General features: G+C 41.7%; 1 protein-coding gene across 5 annotated transcripts in view; it reads right to left on the bottom strand.

Moving 5' to 3' along the window:
* The window catches only part of VPS13C (vacuolar protein sorting 13 homolog C), a 215,679-nt gene that overhangs the window by 50,482 nt on the left and 152,538 nt on the right, over positions 1–12,659 (bottom strand). For all 5 annotated transcript variants that reach the window (XM_034783883.1, XM_034783879.1, XM_034783880.1 and 2 more), the window contains 7 exons: positions 8,099–8,393; positions 5,936–6,325; positions 4,562–4,666; positions 3,192–3,356; positions 2,720–2,848; positions 418–551; positions 74–200 (listed from right to left, as the gene is read on the bottom strand). In XM_034783883.1, coding sequence (XP_034639774.1) covers positions 74–200; positions 418–551; positions 2,720–2,848; positions 3,192–3,356; positions 4,562–4,666; positions 5,936–6,325; positions 8,099–8,393 — 1,345 coding nt within the window. The remainder of the gene's footprint in view (positions 1–73; positions 201–417; positions 552–2,719; positions 2,849–3,191; positions 3,357–4,561; positions 4,667–5,935; positions 6,326–8,098; positions 8,394–12,659) is intronic.

Genomic DNA, 12,659 nt, shown 5'->3' with positions numbered 1-12,659 from the left:
GTACCACCTCTCCTCCCCAAATATTTTAAAAAAAAAAAAAAAAAAAAAAAAAAAAAAAAAAAAAAGAGAGTACCTTAAGTAGATCATGTTCACCAACATTTTGTGCATACGTCCAAGTTAGTTTTCTTATTCCAGTGGGATCTGCCCAGGCAAACAGTCGCACCTCCTTTGGTTTTAACTGCAACTCCTCCTGTAACCCACTGCGATAAAAATAAGCAGGTAAATAAGCCACTGAAACTCATGGCATAAGCTGAGTTTAATATGAAGCATTGGAACATCATTGTAAAATATCTATTTCTTATCTTCATTATATTGTATTCAAGAAAAGTGCATGAGAATTTAGGTTCCTTGCCTTCAACACTAAAAACCGGATAAAAGTTGGAAAAAATAGATGGCAGAATTCTTACTTTTACATACCTCTGTTTATATTTAAGGGTGTCCCATGGAGTCTGGTTAATGATAAGAGCTGGAGCAGCTCCCTCATGGTAATCTGAGAAGTTTATGACTGTAGAATTTTCAGAAATGTTCACATTTACCAGTATGCCTCCATTCTGTTGAAGATAAAGACTTGCACTGTATATAGTTTATTAAATATAAAATATGAACGGTAGTTACTGAAAATTAACTGAGTCACTTTGCATTAAGATGTACCCTTTATAAACCATTTATAAATGAATGTATGTTGTAAACATGTTACAGATGCACATAACATGTATAGTGGATAGTCATAGGCAATCTAATGATCTGCTGAACTCTAACAAATTGTGAAAATGATTAACCAATTATTAAACCATTTATTAACCCTTTATACACTATTTACAAATGTAATCTTAATGTAGGTTGCGACTGATTTTTAGTTAAATCTTTGAAATAGTTTTTAAGATTATTTGTTTCAGTGTACTGGCTGAAACATTCACCTTAAAATACTGAAGATGTTAGAACTTATATTCAAACCTTCGTATTTATTGCCTCTTAAGTTGGCATTCCCCAAGTAAAATATGGCAATGTTAAACTAATTCTAACAAAAACTTTAATGGTTAATTCACAGAGAAAATAATCCTCTAAAATGGAGACACAGTTGTACATGTGTTCCACAAGCTTTAAGGGGTCAGCACTTTTGTCTTTGGATGGTCAATGTCTTTTGGGAAGTGAGGAAGGCCTTTCCTGGGTATGTAAATGGATCAATCTCCCAAGCAATCAAGCCTGAAAAAGGTTTTCCCTGCCTTCTGAGAGGCTTTCCATAGGAATCTTGTCTCACATAGGGAAGAACAGAGGATCCAATATGTCTTCCAAAGTCAAAGCCACTCTCCCTAGTCATGTGAGTGTTAGGGGCCTGAGAACAGTTGTGTCAAACCTCGCTATATGTAACTTCAGAGAGGATTCTCCCACACAGACAGTACACCTCATTACCTTAAGCTTACTTTGTTGTTCTGTGGAGTAGTGCGAGTATCGGGGGGAGGGGGCACCTGTTATCAGTGAGGAGTTTTGTTGGTGGACCTATTCAGCTAACATGTTGTAGCAGGGTAGTTACCCGCTCCTGCCCTTCGGGCTTAAAACAGCCCAGGGGAGGGCAGTGGCTGGGGCAAGAAGCCTGGGCTAATTAGAGAAGGTAGGCTCAGCTGTGGCCAAGCCCCAATCAGGCCCAGCTGGCCCCTATAAGAGGCAGTGAGGTCCGCAACATTACACATGTGCCTTCTGAAAATCTCCTAAGAGGACTGGAAATAAAAGAGGCTGGAAGACTTACACTCTGCTATTTGAAAATTTAATTTTATGTCAAAATTTCAAGTTAATGTAGAAGTACTAAATCTACACTGTTTGCATTGTAGAGACAGAAGATTGTGAAAAGAAGGGGTGTGGCCTAACAAAATCCAACCTGCCTTCAATATTTGCAAAGAGAGGGACAGCCCAAACAGTTTAGATCAGGTTGCAGGTCAGGACCCAAAAATGGGGAGTCAAAGATATCACGCTTACATATCCTGTGTTTCTAACTATTTGAAAAAAATAAATCTAAGTGCCTCAGCACATCTCTCCAGCAATCTACAATCCAAAATCATCCCCAACAATCAGTTGAGTGACTTGCCTAACAATCTGTTCAACCATTCAGTGTTTGGTTTTGATTATATGTAAAGTAACTCTGCTTTGAGTGACTTGTTTGAGCATGCAACACTTATGTGCCTAGAATTTTACAGTGGCATGTAATGCAAGTAAAAAATTCAAAAATTGTATCAGTTTAAACATAAAACCATTTTTAAACCATACTAATAACTGTCCATTTGTTTGTCAAGAATGCTACATCACATATCTTTATGATGTTGTAATAGCTTAGGAATTTGAGATACAGAAGTAATCTTCCCTTCTTTTTATGGTGGCGCACACATCACAGCAAATCTTGCTGCAAATCAAGTAAACAAATTGCAGGTGACTTATACCATTCTATTTATAGATCAATACAGCTGTGCAGTTCGTTATAAACTTGTGAAGAAGTCAATTCAACCTAGTTTCATACATCTAACAAAAAGGATTTTTAAAAGTACAAACTGCATATCCTGCATAAGCACAAAATGCATATCCTGCTACATTCACCCTGACTTTTCAATAGGTACTTTAAATCCATCTGCCAGCACTCAATGCAGGGGACTAAGAAATTACATTGACTTGGTTAACACCACAAACATAACAAAATTATAGAAAATATTATTATTTAAAGTCAAAGACTCACCAACTCTTCCAGACTTAACAAAGTACCATTGTCCTGTGTGTTATAGAAGAATGGTGTGGATGCACTTTCATAGCCCACCACTCTGACACATAATTTACCAGACAAATTTTCAGGCCAAAATGGAAGACACTGGGGGAAAAAAGTCAAACAAAGGACACATGTAACATGATGATAATTCAACAATATTGTTATAAAAATTAGTTAATGACAAATATGGATTAGCCTTTCAGATACTCTCCCTCTATACCCCTGACATCCGGGAGTACACATTTACACTGTCACTTACTAAGTTACTCCATCTATGATGATCTAAGAACCTTATATCAGACTGCCTACTGAATTTTCTTCATTAATTTGACAAACACCTCAGCCTGATTAACAAAAATATGAGTATTTATTTCTAAATATTTTACCTTACACAGAATCATTTGTCTGTTTTAGAAACATCTAAAGCAAGAAAAACAAAGAATACCTCTGAAGAGGAGAAATAATTCCAGTTATGAGTTGGCAAAGAGCCATTAGACTTGATTTCTCCAACTTCCAGCTCTAGAGAAGAATTGTTTGCTATGGTGTAGAATGGAGTTAAGGTAACTATCCTGGTGAGATTAAAACTACTCATTTTGATGCTAACTCCAACCTGTTGAATAAAAATAACTTGGTTAAACTCAGCCCATTTCTCCATGGTATTTTCATCTGCGTGACATAAATAAAACAAGTGGAAAAGTAAACCTTTATGTTATCCCATAAAGTTATTCCTTCTACATATTTATTATCCTGTTAACAGCAATACCCAAAGGCCTCAACAGTAGTAGGACCAGTGCTAGAGACTACACAAAACTCCAAGGAACAGAGACTGTACCTCCAAAGAAGTGTGTGATATACCCAATACAATGGATACAGATTATTTTAGCAGTGGTATTTTATATTCACTTAGAGAAGGGAATCCCAAGGAGGATAAAATTACTGCAATAAAGACATGAGATGAATATGGCTTGATCAACATGGGAGGGAGGGGGGAAAAGATCAGATTTTCGAAATGCTATTGGGAGAAAAGGTCAGATTTTCGAAATGCTATTGGGAGAAAAATGACAGGCTTTGGACTTAGCCCAGATGAACAGAACAAGAGATGAAAAAATGGAAAATAATCAGGGGTCAATCTGGCCTTTAATAGGACAGGGGGTGGGTTCTGAAGGGCTATCAAAAAAGTGGATAAGTGGTTTTGGTTTGATGGGAAAGATAAAGTTTATTTTTAAAAGGAAATGTTTGTAGTCTCCCTATAAATGTTTCCATTTTGCCCCTAGGATGGTTATTTCAATATCTGCAAACAAGGTAAAGTTATTTAGTTATCTGATTATTTTTTTAAGATAGCCACTGTATATAGTCTGAATCTGATATTTCAAAGACTGACACACAAAATTAAGTGTATACATACTGTTAATTATTTGTGTATTTATTATTTGTAGCACCTAGAAGTTCCAGTCATGAACCAGGATTCCCTGTAGTAGGTACTGTACAAATAAATCAAGTATTGCAACTTGATCATCTGTGTCTCTAACTTATCTGAGATGGCATGTCCATCTTTGAAAAGATAGGCCTCACCATGTCCAAATATTTAAACATCTGTTTTCACAAACTAGGCCTGAATCCCCAGGTGGCCTAACTACTGGCCATCAAACGTCAAACTAAGTGGTATTATGCATACTAGTGTGATTATATTAACAAACCAATGCACCCAAGAAATATCAAATTGGCTTTTGTTAAACTTATTTGTATCCAATTTATTTAATTACTATTATTAGGCTTCAGAAAAGTTAGTAAACAAATACAGAAAGTAGGCCTTACCAGATAGTCCCTGTCATTGCCTGGGCACTTTACACATCCGTAACTTCCTACAGTATCAAGGGAGAAGCTAGTGGACCATGAACTAGTTGAAATACATAATTGGATCTACAGAAGAAAAAGCATTTTAAAAGATTTTTTTATGTAAATTTAAAAAACTTAAAAAGTTCATATGCTGATTATATTAAATATCTAGCCCAATTTTGTAATGGCACCAACGCCTAGGTTGTAAGCTTTTGAAAATTCCACCCATGATGTATTACTAGCAAAGTCACTCAGTTTCACTGCTGCAATTCCAGCTAACTGGATTACTAAAACCGCTAAGTACTCGGGCTCTGGCAAAGAGGTTCACTGCAGCAGAAGATAGGTAATCAATATAAGAGCACACAAAACCAAATATGCCATCTGCCCTGGTAGCCATTAGTGACCACAGCATGTAGATAAAGAGGGGGAGGAAAATATATAAATGCTTGTGGTCTCTATTTAAAGGTCAGGGTAATAACCAAAAGATGCTGTCAAGACCAGTCTTCACTTATTGTTCCATCTTTAAATTGTCAGCATCCAGGACTAAAGGCCTACATAATCCAAAAAATATATGAAAAAAGAGTAATACTAACCAATTGTTTCATTTATTTTGTCACAGAAACACCCTTTTTTTTTTTTTTTTTTTTTTTTTTTTTTTTAAGAGCATGACTAATGTATTTAACACAATGTACCCTCAGACAAGGAACTAATGGGATGTTCATCACCCAAACCCCTTTGCCTAGCGAACTTCTGTTAAATTGACTATGACTCTAAACAGCTGTGAGAGAAACGATAACCTTAAAAATCAAAAGCAAGCAACTATCTCACCTGTCCACCCTCCCACTTAATATACCTCTCTTCAAATCTAATAAATAAGAAATGAAATAGATGCTTTTATTGCCTTGTGGCTGCTCAAACCCCCACAATAAGATACAATTTTCCCCTCAAAATTACAACTCTATTATAATTTTTGTAAATACAAGATTAGCACTGCTTCATGTTGTCCAACATTTTTCATTTCCTTTTTTTAAAAGTTGAACTCCAGATTATATCAGTGCAGAATGAACTAATGCTGCACTGCCTGTACAAGTTGCTTCTTTGTTTCCCCAACCTTCCCCGAGATTTTGGGAAGAGAAAGAGGCAAGAGAGAAATAAACTAGTGTTTACTTTTCTTCCAAAAAGGAGAGCTAAATTTCAACAAAAACACAAAAATACTGATGTTATATTGATAGATTTTTTTAAACTAGTATTGATACTGAAGCAGGGTAAGAATTTCAAGGCCAAGCATGAATAATGTCAAAAGTTAAATAATTCCTCCCTTGAGGATATTTTAAAAGAAATTAGGTAGCATACCTTGTTTTTACTAAAAATGTTCCTTTTCTTAAAGGAAAACAGGATAGTATCCCTATAATCTGCTGGGTGTTTCACATGTGTATCTTCAGCACGATACTGCAGAACCCGGGAAGTCTTATTGATTATCCAATAGGGACTGAACACAGACAGGATCATACGACTACCAACTCGCCTGACATGTATATAGACATCTATTGTCATCATATCTGTGGAATTAGAGTTAAAACACACAGGAAAAAATTCTGGCAGCCCATCATGGACTCTAAAATGTCCATTCCAGTTTTTACCCTGATATTTTATCAGAACTAACTCCATTATTTCCCCACTGATTCTTGAGTGAAGAACATCTGCAGCACTCCCTTCTAGCAACTCATGAGCTTCTGCGGTTCCCTAAAATAAAACAAACAATTTTTAAGAGGCTTACTGGTAAGAACTATACAGTATTATTAACTATACAGAACTATACAGTGGTTACTACAAAAAGAGTGCAATAGCTTATATTCTACTTTTTAAGTCTTACCTGTTCACTTGACCCTAGAGTTTCCACCAAGGGATATCTTTGATTACAGACACACAGTACAGGGCCATCATGACTGCCCACTGTACACAGGAAGCCTTAAGAACCGGATGGGGAAAAGACACTTACAAATTTAATCTGGTTTCAAAACCTAAACAGATCAAACCGTCAACAAGGGGATTCTTATACAACCCCTTTCATTCAACTATTTCACAGTTAAAGAGGTATTTTACAGGTAGCACAGTAGCTAAATCAACTTGCCTCAAGTTACATATAAAACCCATGGCAGATCTGCGAGCTAACTAGGTCTTTTCCTCCAACTACTAGAACATACAAGTTTAGTTTCACAAATTGAGAGCTATGTGTTTCTGTGAGAGGATCCCCTGCCCGGGGACAACAATTGTTCTTCACTTTTCTCTCCATACAGTATTACACTCCTGTTACAATTTTGGATCCTGGCATGACCTACAAGTCAGCCTGTCCCAAGTTTTTCGAGAGAAATTACTGTAGCAACCAGCTCTACCTACAAAGTTTTTTTAGTAACTGTCCATCCAAAGACTCTCCTAGTTTGAGACTAATGTAGTAGTATTCTGTAGTACTATTCTGAAGCCCTAAGATGGGCCTGTGGTGATCAGATGCAAATAATGCATTTTACCTTTCATAAATGAAGCCAGGACACACAAATCAGCTGAAAATACCAGAAATAAACACTAACAAGTGTTCTTCAATGCCTCAGAAATGTGTGCAATGAACACCAGGTTGCTTCTTGGTCAGTCATGGGATAAATACCAATTTTCTTTAGGCCAGGAGGCTGAAACACTTCACAGCAGTTATTTTAGGCTGTCTACTGCTGTACAAAAGCTTAAGAGGATTTCATTCTTTCAGGGGTCTTGTTCTCTTACAAAACAAAAAATGAAACAATCCAAGACCAAATTTTCTTACTTCTGCAATATTTTAGCTGCAGAGTTAAAAGTATTTGTATGGTTTTTTCGGTGGGCTTGTTTTGTTTGTTTGGGTTTTTGGGGAGGATGGGAAGGAGAGCACATGTGTGCACAATGGATTGGGGAAAAGGATGGGAGGTTACTGTCCTACTATTCTTTATGGAAGTATGTCCTCCTTCGATGTGACACTGGAAATGCTTCTCCATGTTACCTCACCAAGAAAGTGAGGAAGGGGAAATTATAAAGAAAGCCACTAACTTCTTCACATTTCTAGCCAAGTTAAATGTTGTAGACGGCCATCATGAAGACCTAAATTAATAGCCAGGGAAAAAAAATCTGGTGTCCATCAGTTTTGACATTTAGCAATATGGTCCTCCTTGGCATTAACTAAGGTACAAGTGGGGAACAATGTTCCTTGTATAAACAATATTTGATCCTCTAGAAAAACCTGGTCCCTAACTCTTGTTACTCCAGGTGGATGGCAACACAACAACCGTCTCTGGGTACTAAGCCTCACCATACAAGAGCACTTAGACTGACTTGGGGTGAAGGAAAAAGACTCCAGCTCACATCCCTTGCCCTAGAATCCAAGAGCCAATGTAGTCCATAGAATATATAACGTAATATCTTCTGTTTATAGATGGAAATCATTGAATATTTTCCTTAACTTTATTTTAAAATGTCACGATTGCTTAAATTCCATACCTCAAGTAAATATCTCAAAGAGTATGGCAGAAGATTCCTCAAAGTGAGTGTTGGGTAAAGATGGATAATGTAGGCTGGATCCCAGTCCTCCCCGTGCGTGGCAATAAAGTTTAGTTGATCAGGAACAGCAGTTGTCATGACGATTAGAGGTAAGAAGCTTACTTCGATAGAAGGGCACTGTAACATACATCTCACTTCACTGCTTCTATGAAGCTCTTCTCTCCACGCAATATAAGTTGTGGATTCTTTAAACTGACCTTCTAAGATCCCTGTTGGTTGAATAAATAGATGACACCTACATGGAGGGGGAAAAAAAACAAAAACCACCAATAGAGCCTTCACACAAACACAAGCGTGGATAACACATTTAATTTTAGACTATACTTAAATAGAATAACCTAATCACACTGAGTAACCAAAAATCTCTGAAATCCCACTGATTAACCCTTTATGCAATGAAAAATAGTGCACTGGACATTCATAGACAACCTTATTAACAGTATAAGAAATATTTGTAATAAGAAGGTCAATTCTTTAGTGTTTGTAACCTGGATGAAAAAAGATGATGCAGGAGAATTCTATAATAGACCTTGTCCTAATAGATAAAGAGGAACTGATCACAGAAAAAATGGGTACTCACCTTCTCGTAACTCTTGTTCTTCGAGATGTGTTGTTCATGTCCATTCCAATCAGGTGTGCGCGCGCCACGTGTGCGGTCGTTGGAAACTTTTTCCCTTATCAGCTCCCGTCGGATAGTCTAGGGACCCCCAGGAGTAGCGCCTTCATGGCGCTCAATGTACGACTCTGCCGACCCAACCCCCCTTCGGTTCCTTCTTGCCGGCTACTCCGACAGAGGGGAAGGTGGGTGGGTATTGGAATGGATGTGAACACCACATCTCGAAGAACAGTTACGAGAAGGTGAGTAACCATTTTTCTTCTTCGAGTCCTTGTTCACTTCGAATCCAATCAAGTGATTCCCAAACTCTCCCCCAGAGGTAGAGTTGGAGTTAAGAATCACTGACTGGAGAACCGCTCTGCCGAAGCTGCGTCCTCTCTGGCATGCCGGGTGATGGCATAGTGGGTGATAAACGTGTGCACGGAAGACCAGGTTGCCACTCTGCAGATCTCCTGGATGGGCACCTGGGCCAGGAAGGTGGCTGACGAGGCTTGTGCTCTTGTTGAGTGGGCTGTAATCGCTGGGGCTGGATGTGACGAAGTGGTAATGTTCTTAATGTTTTCTCTGAATACTGTGTGGGTGCCTCAGTTTCCCCTATGCATTTCTTAGGTATCTAGGTGGGGGGATCAGTGTGTATGATTGCTGCAGAGCCCAAGAAGGCCCCAGTGATACTGTCTGCACAGAGAATGTCCGGCACTCTGTTTCCTGGCAACTAATGGCCTGGGCCCCTCCTCTGCAAAGATGCCAACTGAAGGTGTTGGAGAACAAAGATCAGGTGACCTCCCGGCCCGGGAAAGAGACAAAGGCCAGAGAGGAGGAGCTGGAGGGTCTCAGTTTGGAGCTGGCTGGGAAAATGGAGGGAAGCCCAGTCCTGCTGTCTGTACCTGCAAGACCTGTCTTGGACTGTGTTCCTGTCGTCTAAATAAACCTTCTGTTTTACTGGCTGGCTGAGAGTCATGGTGAATCGCAGGAAGCCGGGGGTGCAGGGCCTTGTCTCCCCCAAAGTCCATGACACTGGGACCTTGGCCAGCTCGTAGCAGGTATGGATGCAGTCCGTGATCCAGTAAGAGATGCGTTGTGAAGAGACCGGACGTCCCTTCATCCGGTCTGCCACTGCTATGAGCAGTTGATTCAACTTCCTAAAAGGCTTTGTGCGCTCGCTGTAGAATGCTAGCATTCTCCCAACATTTAGAGAGTGAAGCCTCTGCTCCTGCGCACTAGCATGTGGCTTGGGATAGAAAACTGGCAGAAAGATGTCTTGGTCAATATGGAATTGAGACACCACCTTGGGCAGGAAGGCTGGGTGAGGCCTGAGTTGTACTTTGTCCTTATGGAAGGCCATGTAGGGGGCGTCAGAGATTAGTGCATTTAACTTGGACACCCTCCTGGCTAATGTGATGGCAACCAGGAATGCCACCTTCCACGAGAGGTACAGAAGGGAGCATGTTGCCAGTAGTTCAAATGGGGCCCCCATTAATCCGGAGAAGACCAGATGGAGATCCCAAGCAGGTACCAGTGGTCACGAATGTGGATATAGCCTCTCCATGCCCTTGAGGAAACGCCCTACCATGGGGTTGAATACAAAGTGCCCCAGCTCTCCTGGGTGGAATGCCGAGATGGCCACAAAGCGCACCCTGATGGATGAACCTGCCAATCCCTGCTGTTTCAGGTGTAATAGATATTCAAGGATGAGTGGTATAGATGCTTGAAGGGGCTGTACAGAATTCCTAAAGCTAGAAAGCTTCCCAACAGAGGGGAGGAGTGGGCTCTGCCCTGCTTGTTTATGTAAAACACGGTGGTGGTGGTATCGGTCATCACCGCCATGCACTGCCACTGCTTTCTGGTTAGGAAAGTCTCACAAGTTGTTGCGTCGCTCTGAGTGCCTTGATGTTGATATGAAGCGGGAGCTCCGTCTGCGACCACTGACCCTGCATCAGTAAGTCTCCTAGGTGGGTCCCCCAGCCGAGAGCGGACGTATCCGTTACCAGGTCATGGAGGAATGAGGGGTGCCGAAAAGGACTCCTTCATAAACCGCACAAGGATCTAGGCACTACCGAAGGGATTCTAGAACTTGCTCCGGTACCGTCACTACCGAGTCCAAGCTGTCCTGATCTGGATGATAAGTTAAGGTGAGTCATGCCTGGAGTGGCCTCAGCCTCAGTCTGGCGTGCCTGACCACACAGGTGCAGGCTGCCATGTGTCCGAGGAGACTCAGGCATACCCTTGCGGTTGTGGTGGGGTATCGCCTGAGGGTATGGATGATATCTCTAAGTGTTTGAAATCTGGACTCTGGAAGTATCGCTCTCACCTGCACCCCCACAATGAATTCTAATCTTTGGGTCGGGGACAGCGTCGACTTGTCTAAGTTGAGGAGGAGTCCTAGTCTCTTGAAAGTGTCTCTGACCAACTGGACTTGGGATTCCACATGCTCCCTGGAGTGCCCCTGCAGCAGCCAGTCGTCGAGGTAGGGATATATCTGTACCTGTCTCTTGCAGAGAGTGGCCGTGACAACCGACATGCACTTGGTGAATGCTCGGAGGCCATCGACAGATTGAATGGGAGCACCGTGAACTGACAGTGTTTGTGGTCAACCACAAACCTCAGGAAACACCTGTGGGCTGGACAAATGGAATGTGAAAGTACGCATCTTTCATATCGAGGGTCGCGTACCAGTCTCCCGGATCCAGGGAAGGTATGATCGTGCTCAGGGAGACCATGTGGAACTTCAGCATTAACTGGTTGAGTCCTCATAGGTCTAAAATGGGTCTGAGACCCCTCTCTGCCTTGGGGATAAGGAAGTACCGGGAGTAGAATACCTTGCCCCATAGCTCCTGAGAAACCTCCTCCACTGCCCCATGGCAAGGAGCGATTGCACCTTCTGCATAAGGAGATGCTCGTGAGAAGGATCCCTGAAGAGGGACAGGGAAGGGGAGGAGCAGAACTGGAGAGAATATCCTACTACTGTGCGGAGCACCCAGCGGTCCAATGTTATTTGTGACCAAGCATGGTAGAAGTGGGACAGACAATTCAGGAAGCATGGGGAAGGATCCGGAATCATGGTGGGTACGCTGTCCTTGGGCACACCTTCAAAATCCTTGTTTGGAGCCCAACGATGGCTTGGTCGGGCCCTCTCCCTGCCCTGAAAGCAGGTTTGAAGGGTTGCGCCTGTTATTCCTATGGCGATAGGAATCCTGTCTTGGCCGAGGCTGATACTGCCTTTGTTGCTGGGACTTAAAGTGTTTGCGCTGGGTAGCAGGCATGTGCATCCCCAGCGACTTCATAGTTGCCCTTGAATCTTTAAGGCTATATAGCCTAAAGTCAGTTTGGTCTGAAAACAGCCCTGCGCCCTCAAAGGAAAGGTCCTGCAGGGTCTGTTGAACTTCCAGGGGTTAGCCGGAAGCTTGGGGCCACAAGGTCCCCCTCATGACCACCCTGGAGGAGATGGTATGCGTCTCTGAGTCAGCCGAGTTGAGGGAGGCCTCCAGGGAGGTCCTCGCAACTGCTTTCCTCTCCTCAACCATGGCTGAAAACTCCAACCTCGACTCAGCGGGGAGTAACTCCTTATACTTGGTCATAGATGACCAAGAATTGAAGTTATACCTGCTGAGGATAGCCTGTTGGCAGGTTTTCCTCAGCTGAAGGTCTCCAGCAGCAGAGACCTTCCTTCCGAATAGGTCCATGCGTTTAGCCTTCTTAGACTTGGGGGCCAGTGCCTGTTGCCCCTGACACTCCTTCTCATTTACTGCTAAGACTACCAGGGAGCAAGGGTGTGGGTGTGAGAAGAGGTACTCGTAGCCCTTGGAAGGGATGAAGTACTTCCTCTCAACTCTTCTGCTGGTGGGCGGGATGGAGGCTGGTGTCTGCTACAGATTAGTGCTTTGGATG

The sequence above is a fragment of the Trachemys scripta genome, chromosome 10 (genome assembly GCF_013100865.1).
Source record: "Trachemys scripta elegans isolate TJP31775 chromosome 10, CAS_Tse_1.0, whole genome shotgun sequence".
NCBI classification, from domain to species: Eukaryota; Metazoa; Chordata; order Testudines; family Emydidae; genus Trachemys; species Trachemys scripta.
The sequence above is the reverse complement of the archived record's forward strand: the minus strand, read 5'-3'. Positions and strand labels throughout refer to the sequence as shown.